This window comes from Pundamilia nyererei, unplaced genomic scaffold, assembly GCF_000239375.1.
Source record: "Pundamilia nyererei isolate P.nyererei 1_Seehausen unplaced genomic scaffold, PunNye1.0 scaffold00117, whole genome shotgun sequence".
NCBI classification, from domain to species: domain Eukaryota; kingdom Metazoa; phylum Chordata; class Actinopteri; order Cichliformes; family Cichlidae; genus Pundamilia; species Pundamilia nyererei.
Window position 1 is genome coordinate 545,976 of NW_005187518.1, and position 12,297 is coordinate 558,272.

Here is a 12,297-nt window from a genome sequence, read left to right on the forward strand (position 1 = left end):
GAGGCAGCTACGGTTGTAGCCACAGCTGCCCTGGGGCAGACTGACAGAAGCGAGGCTGCCATATCGCGCCATCGACCCCTCTGGCCAACACCAGTAGGCGGTAGGGTAAAATGTCTTGCCCAAGGACACAACGACCAGGACAGAGAGCCCAGGAATCAAACCGGCGACCTTCCGGTTACAGATGCACTTCCCAATCCCCTGAGCCATGGTCGCCCAATGCTCAGCTTGAACTTTTAAGATGGGACTTTGGAATCCAATGAGTGATCTCACCAGCGCTTGAGATCATTTTTTTAAATTTTTATGGGGACAGAGATATTTTTCTATTTCATAATCTGCTAAATGTTTTCGTGGGTACCAGATCTGGAATTCAGGCAGGTGACTTAATCTCACTTTTACGACAAAACCATGCTCTTGAATGCTTTCTGAATTTAGTCTGTCTTGCAGAAAAAAGAAAACCTGCTGAGGAAAAAATGATATTATCTGCAGCTGTATATGTTTCTCCTAAACCTGCATATTCAGTATTAATGGTACCTTCACTAATGTGCACTTATGCACCCCCATGTCATCACTGATGCTGGCTTTTAAAATTTGTCCTGATAAGGAACTTGATGGTTGCTCTTTTCTTCAGCTTGGAGGACAACATTTTTCACTGAGCGAAGGTGGCAACGTTTTTTCGATCTTATTTATATGTTGCTACTTTGTTCCCTCTGCTTGTTAAGGCCAATTCAAGGGCTTTAACATATGTTTCTAAGCCCATGAAGTTATTTATATTAAAAAAATTAAGCTTTACTCCTAAAACCCCGGGCCTCTCATAAATGCTCTTTTAATACCCAGTCATATTACTTGTTATCTAATTATGAAATGTTCCACCAGGTCTGTTTCATTCTTTTCTTTTTGTGTCCCCCCCATTCTAACTTTTATTCTTAGTTTCAATATTTTTCCCCAGTTACATAATTTTACTTGTTGTCTTTGGATTATTTTCATTCAAATATAGGTTTTTAATCATTTTTAAACTACCATGTTCTAGTATTTATATTCTACACAGCGTTCCAACTTTTTGGGAGACATTGGTTGTAAATGGAAACGTCTGTTTTTCTCTTCACTAGAGGTCAAACAAAGTTATGGGAATCAAAGTTATGTCATCATGTCTTCTTCCCCCCTTTCTCTCTCTGTTGCTTGCTTTTTGAACGCTGTTGTCTTGTACGTACTGATAAACAGATGGTGGAGAGGAGACATGCAGGCCGCTGCTGATTCCCAGAGGCACTGAGACAGTACATTAGAGGAAACACGATAGCCGTCTCTCAAAGTTTCATTGCGCATTTTTGTTTATTTTAACTATATGATGGTGTTTGAGTTAGTCAACCCCTATCATGTAAATTAATATCTAAACTATTAAATAACTGTGGATGAAATGCATAAATCAAGCTCAAGTGACTGACAGGGAGAAGGACTTCTTTTTCTTATATGTTATAAACTGCTGGAATCACATAATAAACTTTAACATGAAAAATCTCACTGTAAAAAAAAAAGTCTGCTCAGCTGAACTGTCAGTGGAAGTGATTGAATTCTGCAATAAAGGGAGGGCAGCCATAGAAACATCTGGTGAAGCTGGTTATTTGTGTGAGGGTAATTGTTCAGTTTCAGAAATATTCTAGCTCTTAAAGCAAGTCTTTATAAATATTAAATATTCCAGTTAGAGGACTAGTTTGACATTCTGTGAAATACACTTGCATTTGCTTTTTCGTATTATGTGGGTAAATTGATATTTCACTCTATCGTCTGCACTAAGGCTGTCATGATAATGGAATTACAAATAGTTATTACCATTTTCAATACTGTGGGTGAACAAAATGGCCCAAAATCAAGAGTAATTTTTAATAAATATTGATTAGAACAATACAAACAATGATAATGTCAATGAAACTATTTGCAAGTTGCCTGAAATATTGTAGAAAGCCAATTAAGATAACTTTAAGGTATATATAAATATGTATATGACAAATATTTTAAACAAGAAAAAAGGACAATATTTTTAGTTGTCCAAGGTAATCTCTGTTTGTCATTGCTAAGGAGATAGTGTCAGTAAAGTAGGCTACCTGTTTTTGTCTACAAGTCTAGGTTCAGTCTAGGATTTTAAGAAAACACATAACACTTTTTAGACACGAATAATTGTGAAATCCTGTTAAATCCTTAGGATAAGAAGTCTTAACTTTCATGCACTTACATTCTTAGTTTTTCAGTAACCAGAAACCTCAGCATTCAGCAGCCATCTTCAGACACCTCAGTGCATTTATTTGGGCAGGTATTTTAAAGTGCTATGTATGGTAAATCATTGATCACTGAGACATAAAACTGGATGCATATAATCAGCAGTAAAATCTAAAACCTAACATCTGAAAGGTTTACTGACATTCAGCTGAAATGAGCTTTTCCCCCTGGATGTTAAACTTGCACCACCATCTTTCCCGAGGCAGAGTTCGCCCATAGATTTCAATGAAGGTTTCTTTGATTGCCCTGTCTCTCTCTTATAACGTCTCTAATGTTACAGCTCATCAGAGGCTTCTCTTGTATGTTTCTGGAAAGGCCTGCGGTCCATTTTTTAAGATTAATTGGTTTCTAACTTTGCACCAACTGTAATTTAAACATTGTTTGATTTTATAAATGATAAAAAGATAAAACAACTCCTCTTATAACTTAAAAGCTTTTGCAATTACTTTCTTTCACTTCCTGTCCTAATGAGACATTTTTAAGTAGAACTTGAAGCAAGACACAGCAATGACGTGAATTTTTACACAACCTAAAATGGCCTGTAAATGTAAATCACCTGCCATTACTTGGTGATCTTCCATCACTACAGTGGGTGAGAATGGCCTTAACTGTGCAAGTTTGATAATATATTAATGCAATTCTCTCCTTTGCTCTCCTCTCTGCTCTCTCTGGATTCAGGCTGTCTGTGCGGTTGGGATGTTTGAGCTTCAGATCCGACACTTTCAGAACCCACATGGACGTCTGCAAACAGGAGAATGCTGTGATCTCCAGGCCAGCGGAGCACAGCACTGCTCTGCCAGGGACCAGTGTGACACTTTCTTCCAGGCCTGCCTCAAGGAGTACCAGGCCCGGGTCGCCCCAACTGGAGCCTGCACCTTTGGTACCGGCAGTACGGGTGTCCTGGGTGGAAACTCCCAGTTGTTCCACCACAGAGGACACGACAGGGGGGGAGGAGGAGAGGACAGGAGTAATGGACACATTGTCATTCCTTTCCAGTACGCCTGGCCGGTAAGTACAGGGGCAGTGATGGTTAGCAGTATGGTTACCAAGGGAACAGGCTAAGCTTCAAGTGGGAAACAATACACTCAAACTGAGGCTAGAGGAGAATAACGATGACACTCAGAGCTTCATGCTCACATGCTTTTGTATCACAATAACCACAACATATTTTTCTACTAGAGTATTACAATATGGAAAACACAGAATTTGCTAATGTGCTCATGAAAGAAAGATAATCTTCCTGGTGAATCACACATCTTACATCTCCCAGACTGACCCAAGAAGACCTGATCTAAGCTGTTAAAGGGTTATTAAAAGAATGAAATGAAAATATTTGACAGTGTTTGACACAGATTTTCTTGTTGCCCATGATTAGAATTTTTGGATATTTGTGATCTTTGGTTTATGAGCAAAAACACACAAACCTGAAAATGAGAGTGATGCAGCTGTGATTCAGAATGAGTGTGACTATCACCCCCAAATTGCCTCTGATGCATCCGTGTCAGTGTGACAGAAAGTACATAAAGGCTCAGAAAAAGGTGCTGCGCGCATGTAGGTTTTGGGAGAAAGTCTACAGTTAGACTTGAAGACTGCTTGAATAGAATGAGGCCATTTACCAGCAGAATGGCTATTTTTTGTATTTAGTATATGCTAATCTTAAAGTTCTTCCTGCAATCCTGTAGCGGCCCTTGGCGACTTTCTGCTGTTTACAAGGGAGAGTACACTAGTGTGCATTTCATTCATCCACATTCTTGTGGGCCTTTTTACCTTTATTAGACAGTATAGTGAGGTGGAGAAAGGAGAGTGAGGGGAAGGGATGCAGCAAAGGGCCTAGAGTCAGAGACTGCTGCATTTAACTGTGCAGCATACGAGGTCCTGTTCAGTCTCTGAGCTTTATTCCAAATGCAATCACGGAGATTGCTGGTGAAGCACTCTGGGTAATCAGTAAGACTAGAAGAAAACCTAGAAAAGCACGAAATGAATGCAGCCCATGTATCATTAAACTGGTGTCAAAATGTAACGGCCTTCAACATCTCCACCACACTAATGGCCACCACACTAGCCATTAGCCTGGTGGCCATTAGTGTGGTAATTACGTTGGTAACTGTCAGTGCAAAAATGACGATTACCAACATTGTCACCATAATTTAATATGTTGGCTGGCTTCATACACTGGAACTGAAACTTTTGTGTCTAAACCAAGAAGGTGAGCACAGTCTGCCTAAACTTGGTTACTTGTTTGGTTTGCTTTTCACTCCATTCCACTGTTTTTCCCATCACTTCACACCTCCACATCTTTAAAACGTTCTGTTCCTTATGTTACAGAAAGTTTCTGGAGGTTTCTTCAACTCATATTGAACTACTTGTGTCTTGGGTCCTCTTTACAGAGCAGAACAATTAATCTGCAATTAGCACAACAGTAGGCACGTGTGGTCAATTGATTATTCAATCTAACTTCTTTCTTCCTCCTCCAGTGCTCCATCTATCCCTGTTTATCCATTTAATTTTTGTTTCCCCAATAAAGCATCCAGAAGCTAAAAAGGCCACAAATATGTGCACTCACAGAAGCCTCTTTTAAAAATGTGTATTTCTGTCTATTATATCATTTACATGTGCTGTATGTATGTAAAGCACTATGCAAAACTACGGTGCCAACCCTCATTTCTTTATGCTTCCAAGGAGCCAGACTTTTCTTGTAACTTTTTTTCGCAGTGGTCTTGAGAAGTAGTTTTTCTTTAGACATTGGCTGCCTTTTTCTCTGATCCTTCTACCTGACCATTTTATGAGGAATGTTTTTGATAGTTGAACCGATTAACATTCAACTATGAGTCATTCAAACAAAAAAAGGGCGCCTAACTTAAGGGATGAACTATTGTTGTGTGCACACATAACAGAAACCTTCGAAATGTAAATTGTATCTTTAGGAACTTTGTTACTTGCAGCCAGAAACATATTTTTTCAAATTTATTTTATTGAATCCATGAAAAATAATAAAGTTTACACAGTTTGAAACGCATAAAATAGTTTTGTTTTTGCCTAATAAGATGGTTCAGTGTCTTATGGAGTGAAATTTTAGTTTCAAATGATTGTCAAATTTTAAAGATGCAGTCAGGAAAGAAGAGCAACATTGAAGCATCTGTAAAACACAGTGGAGTGCTAATAGCATAAGCGATTGATTGTTTAGGTAAAAATAAAAATAAAACATTCGAAAAGTAAGTACCTTTCAAGTGTTAGCCTTTTCAGAGGTTCGGGGGAAGGTGCAGCTGTTGGAATAAAACAGCAAGTGGGGTCTTCATGTGTCACGTGACTCTTAAAATGACAGGAGAGTAAAAAGGTTTAATCACAGTGTAACACAAATACAGTAATTAGGCATAGCACTTATCTCTTCCCATCAACCCATTTTCTAAGAATCCATTAGTCCATCTGGGTGCTCATTAGTCACTCCTTTACTGTACTTTATTCTCACATTTAACTCTTGTTTATCGGTGAAACCAGAGCTAAGAGAATCTGTTCAAAATGTCTTGGCAAGGACACATAGAAGTCATCCACAATTTTCCCGTGGATGTGAAAAGGTTTTGTTTGTTTCTTGCACTGAAGAAATGCTCCTGCAGTATTTCCTGTTACCCTTTCTTTGTCTTTGATCGCTCCCAGCTTGTTTCTCATAATGAAAGAATTACAGAAATGGCAGTCAAAGACCTCACGCTTCTAAGCCATAATCATATTATGTCGTAATAATGTTTGTTATGTAGCACAAAACCCCCAGGTGAGGCTTCAGAAACACACACACACACACCTAATATGTCTGCAGTATTTCCTTTACTTCAGAGGACGTTACTTTGACTCACATTAATTTCCCGGAGACTTACGCTAAACCTGAAAACTAACCCTTCATACTGAAATTAATTGATTTATGTTATGGGGGCTTGGTTATTGTTCCTGCAGTGTGACTGAAAACAGTTTATGTCCCTGCAACAATCTAAGTACAAACACACACAGAGGAATGTTACACAGCTTTGGTTTAGGTTTCTTTTTCTTGATTAGTATCAGTCCATTTACCTGTGAGACTCCCTGTCCCAGAGCCAATTATCTTCCCTTATCTGTGTATAGTTTGCTTTTGTGTGAGTTTTCATGTGTGCGCTGTATAGCTAGTGCGTGTGTCACACTTTTCACCGGGGAAGTGCGTGACTGGCAGGTACGAGTGTGAGAAAGTTCTCCGTCAGAAAGCTTTACCTGGATCAGTTTCAGGGCCGAGCCGCAGGGCGGGCTGGGCTTCAGGGGAGAGAGAGCCGGGACACTCTGTGGCAACCTTAGAGCATTTTCAACTGAAAGGCCTGCTTTATCTGGCCATCTCTGGGAGGTGGAAGGTAGTGGGTGGTGGGTGAGGGAGGTAGAGTGATCCCCCTGCCCCAGGTGAGGGGATGAACAGGTGAGCAAAGTCATTATGAGGAAAGGTGAGCTCTTTCTGTCCCCTGCCCTCCGCTCACATGTGCAGTCTTCATTTCTCACACTAATCTCTTCAGGGAAATGCGCGCCTGTGTTTTTGTCTGCATTTGTTTATGTAGCTGTAATTTTTCGTGTTTTGTTTGGTTTGCGTATCATGCTATCAAAAACGACTGCAGGGGTCCATCGCTATTAGGCTCCTGTAAGTCTGTGCCATGATTTCTCAGCTTAAGGCTAAATCAGCTTTTTCTATTGGTTTTAGAGCACCTGTAAAAGCTTTACTGAAAGGCAGCCTCTCTGAGAGGCTTTTATGAGAATAGTTCAACTTTTCGTTACATGTTCAATGTGAAGACTAATACCTTTCTCTTTAAGTTCATGACAGTACAATTAGAGAAAGACTGAATAAGCATGGTTTGTTTGAAAAAGTTGCAGAAAGACAGCTTCTTATCTCTAAAAAGATGCACAGTAACACATTTGGAGAAAATGCATAATAGAAGGAAAATGTCATATCAAACCTCATCATAACTGTCAAGCACAGTGGTGGAAAGGTGATGATTTGGGCTTTTTTTGCAGCCACCTGCGCACCTTGATCGTGAACTCTAGAGTCAAACGTAGGCCATCTGTCTCACAGCTAAAGCTTGGCTCAAATTGATTCATGCAACAGGATAATGATTGCAACCACAGCAGTAAACTACAGCAGAATGGATGACAAAAACAAAGAATATAGGTTTTGCAATGGCCCAGTCAACAACCAGACCTCAACCTGACTCAAAATACTGTGAAGGGACCTTAAGAGAGCTCTGCATAAACAAATTCCTGCAACCCTCAATGAACTGAAGCAATGCTGTAAAGAAGAGTGGTTCAAAATTCCTCGGCAAGAAAGAAAACCGCTACTTCAAGTTATTGCTGCTAAAGGTGGTTTATATATAAATAATGCACTTTTTTTTCAAAAATTATGTCTTGATGCGTAAAATCTGATGTAAGTAGTGAAATCACTGAATGTAGTGTGAAGCGCTTTGGGGTCCTTTGGGACTAGAAAAGCGCTATACAAATGCAGGGCAGTTACCATTTTACCAAATGTAGCAGTGAGTTTGCATTGCTATCCTTTTGAAGTCTGAAGTCAGGTTTGCTGGTTTTCCCGTTTCCAGTCTTTACACCACGCTTAAGGTATCACGGCTTTAGCATTATTCGAGTCCCAAGTGGTGTCAATCTGCTCCTGACAAACAAGCTTATTTTTCAGTGAGGAAACTTTACAAAATGTCACAGTGTAACAACATTTAATGTTTTTCGTTTGCTTATTATGTGAAAAGTGCAGACGAATCATCCCTCGAGTGACAGAGGATGAAATAGGATATCGTTGCTATTTTCAGTCTGTCTTTGAAAATGAAAATGCAGAGTTTAGCTTTGCCTCCTGGTTATCAGTGACGGTACAGATAGACTGAGAGACGTGGCTTTTTTTTGACCCCGGCGTTAGATGCATGGATACTCAGCGGTCTGGAATATTTTAGCTGTGGCGTTTCAGCAGAGATCAGAAAAGTTCAAAGACTTCGTAGATATGAGGTTGTTTCTTTATGGCCTTCATCTGATGTTCATTTCACTGGTGAATCTGTTTTCATGAAGTGAAATAAGAAAAGCAATGCACTAACGTAACGGTGAAAGTTAAAGGTGCAGAGGAAACAAACAAACGCAGAGACAGAAAGAGAGTTTTAGACAAGTCATCCAATAAAATAATCTTAGTAATTGTTTGTTCCTACTAATATCAGCATTTCTTCAATGAACATTAGAAGCATTTCCAGAAGAAATTGGACCTTTGACACGGAAACTGAAGTTTGAGTCTCATTTTTGATAGTTGGGCTTTAAACACACCTTTTTCAGTGTTGTGCAGATGTTATTAATCTCTACTTTCTAAATAATCGGGGTACTGATCTTTTTGCTTTGTCTTGAAATCAAAGATTCTTTTGAAATTTGAATTGCCTAAAAATAAGATCTGTGTTTTTTTTCCATAATATAAAACGTGTAAGTAAATATGGCGCTTTAGAATAAGTGGTTATATGATTATATTCAGGGACATTCAGTGTTATCACATATAGCACAAAGCTTAGTGGTGGTAAATCTGAAGTTTTGTTGACAGCCTAACATTAATTAACCTTTTAATTTTACTGTATTAATAGTAGTAGTAGTGTAGAATATTAACTGGTTGAGTAAAACACATACCACATGCTTTTATGTACCACAGCATTTTTCTAAGTTTGACTTTTTGTTGAGGGACCCAGGTTGATGCTGACTTTCAGTCAAAAATACGTCATCCCTGAAGCTCTCCACTTACAAGTCCACTGAAGTTTTCTTAACTTTAAGACAGACGTATAGATCGTATTTACCGTCGTCATAAAAGACCTATGAAGTCATTTTCTTGGGCGAGAGAGTCTCCTATATGTATTGATTCACTGTGAAAACGGCACTCACCAGACAATGTGGGACGTGAATCTGATATTTCCTGACCCTTTGTGACTCACAACTAGTTTATCAAGGTCTGGTTATGCCCGCCTTTTTTTTTTCTTCTTTTTTTTTTAAACAAACTGCGACAAAGGACGATTTGATAGGTGCCACAGAAATCCTGTTAGGACAAAGTGAATGGAGTGAAGTCCCCGCCATTTGTAATCCTCATGTCAAGTGTTAAAACCCATTGATGGTCAGGTTCACCGCTAGAGGCTATGGCTGGGAAAAACTCACATTCAGCAAAGAGTCTGCGCACGAATGTGGTTTCGAGTGTGTGTGTGTTTAGTGAATACTGACTTCCTCTTGCCTTTAGTCTTGTCATTCAGGGTAAATGTATCTCTTGGGTTTGCATTGATGTGGGTCTTTCTTTGTGTTGTCAGGAGTAGAGATAAAAGCAGCACACTGAGCGCACAAATAGCAGAAATGTTGACCGTTAACAGATAATGAGTTGTTTTGATGCTGGCTGTAAGAACGTGAGCCAAGATGCCCAATTCTAAAAGCTCTGCCGCTCAACCCACAAATGGATTTTCATTAGAAACGGGGCATCACTTAAGGGTAAATAAACAGGCTTTTCAACAGCATAAGATTTATTGCCAAGAAGCTTTATACAACAAAGAGACACACGTTTTCTTACTTTTTGTGCAAGGCAAATTTATTTCCTACAGATTTTTTTAATGTTTTCTTCTAAAGACAAACCAGAAGATGATACCAGAGTTAATATTGCTCCAAATAAAACAAGGTCAGAATTCTCAAATATGTTTGGGACACTTGCTTTTGCACTTGTGCTGCACATTGGTCTCTGTTTGTGAGAACTAACTGTAGTCACCTATCATGTGTGGATTAAATTGTCTCTGATGTTGGGTTTTCACTACTTTTATATGTTGGTGAAAATTTTCCCAGTGCTACAAAAGTCCAGATGAGCATGTAAAAATGGCCATTCTTCGGTAACATTCTAGCGCTCATCAGCTGATATGCTTCCAGCATGTTATCCACAAGCTCAGTGTCGCTCTCTGATCTCTGATTGCCAAGAAAATTCTGGATAACCTGCACTAATGCTTCCCATGCTGCTGATTCAGTTGGCTTCAGTTTCCTTTTGAACTCATGATTAAGCATTAGTTCACAGATTCAGGATCAACCAAAACACATTCCTTAATTTTGGCTTCACCTTTCCTCACCAAAATTGTTTCTTAAATGCTGAAATGCATTGTTGAAATTTCTTAAAGTGCAGCAAAAGAATCCCAGTAGCAAAATGCGTGTTGACCAGTGTTGTAATCCAAGCAAAGTGTTAAGATGGAATGTTTTAACTAAGAAAATTTTTCTTCCATTGGATAATTTCAGAAGTGATTAGTATCCTTCAGCTGGCAGCAGGTTATTGACCCCAGCTGATGCAATGAGTAGCTTATATCCTTTAGTCGTGTTGTCCTGTTTCAGAAAGAAAGCTAAGAAAATTGTTGAAACTATCAGAACTGTTTTAGATGTTATTAAAACCTAGAAGGAAATCAGTGAACCATCACCTTCAGTGGTTGGAAAAAATCTTGAATGGTTGTGAACAAAGAGCAGTCAAATGTTTGGTAACATAAAATTTTAAAAAAGCAGCTGTAGAACTAATGGAGAAGCCATGAGACTGAGTCTAAACAGCAGTGCAGCCCTAAGAAAACCACCATCTCACCATCATTGAGGCTAGTTGGGAGAATAAAAGAGTCTTCTCTTTGCTCTGGAGCACAAAGTTCAAGCTCTTGAGCAAAGAAGGTCATGAGAAAGGCGAATGAAGTGTTGAGCTGGTCATGCCTATTGTGCACCGTACAGTCCAGGGGAGGCAGTGTTATGATCTGACTGCTTGAGTTTTTTAACCTTATGTGCCCAAAAATCAGGTCAGCTGACCGTCTGAATATATTTAACTCTATTGAGAATCGTTGGGACGGGATGGAGAAGACTACACGCAGTGGTTTGATCATGATCCCATCATCAATGGGATCTTTGTGAAAAATGAACGTAAGTCTGCATAAGCATAAGCGATAAAATAGCAAATGTGTGCTGCCATCAACGCTAAAGGCAATCTAACTAAACAATAGAGGGTGTGAGGTTTTGGCAGCTTTGGCCGGGCAGTGTATCACCTCTAGATGTAAATCGTCATCCTCTCCATTCACTGTGTACTGTCAACTGTTTGATAAAGAAAATGAGGGAGGTGATAATATCTTTTTACTTCCTTGTTTTCAAGTTAATCCACCAACAAATTTCTCACATCTTAACACAACAAGTCTAATCCAACTTGGCTCTTCATCAGAAGAGCTATCGAGGCTATCTCGGGTCACATGTAGGCGAAAACAAAGGCTCTCTGCTCAGAGCAACATGCAAAGTGCAGGCATATGCAAATATCTTCACTTGTCATTTGTGTGACAAGTTCTTTCCCGTCAGCCTCTCAGCTCTCATGATAATCTGTTGTCTTTGTGTGTCTCTATCTGTGTTAAAGAGAATTAATTCAAAGGCCCACAGCCCGCTGTATTCTTATATGTGACATTTTCAGATGACATAGTAACAAAGGAAGAATTCAGGTTTAGTTTTTACAACAGGAGGTCGATTAGATAGATGGGTCAACAAAACACTGGACATCAACACGCAGTAGTGTTTGCTTCAACCACAGCTCTGTGGTGGCATCGTCAGTTTGAAATTAGTTTTTCAGGACAACACATTTTCAGTTTTCAATTAATCATTAAAAGAATTAAGTCAGATAAGTCATTTTTTATGCAAACAATTTTATATCCATGCCTCCATAATGGTCTCTGATCAGTAGTTTCAAATGGATGGTCTGTGGATAGTGATTATCTATATCTACACGTCAAAATATACAATCACCGGCCATTTCATTAGCCGCACGTAGCTAGTACCATGTTGGACCTCCTTGCCAAAAATTCAACAAGCTGCTGTAAACATTCCTCAGAGATTCTAGTCTTTGTGATGTGAATCTCCTGTGTGATCACATCCCAAAGATACTCCATTAGATTTAAATCTGGTGACTGTGGAGGTCAATCGTGGCTCAAGAGTTGGCAGTTCATCTTGTAATTGGAAGGTTGCGGGTTCGAGCCCCGGCTCTGA

The 12,297-nt window shown here is 39.3% G+C and overlaps 1 protein-coding gene across 1 annotated transcript in view; it reads left to right on the forward strand.

Annotated features, from left to right (window-relative positions):
* The window catches only part of LOC102206305 (protein jagged-1b), a 60,353-nt gene that overhangs the window by 4,985 nt on the left and 43,071 nt on the right, over positions 1-12,297 (forward strand). Inside the window, exon 2 of the mRNA XM_005742117.2 lies at positions 2,947-3,276. Within this exon, the coding sequence (XP_005742174.1) occupies positions 2,947-3,276 (330 nt within the window). The remainder of the gene's footprint in view (positions 1-2,946; positions 3,277-12,297) is intronic.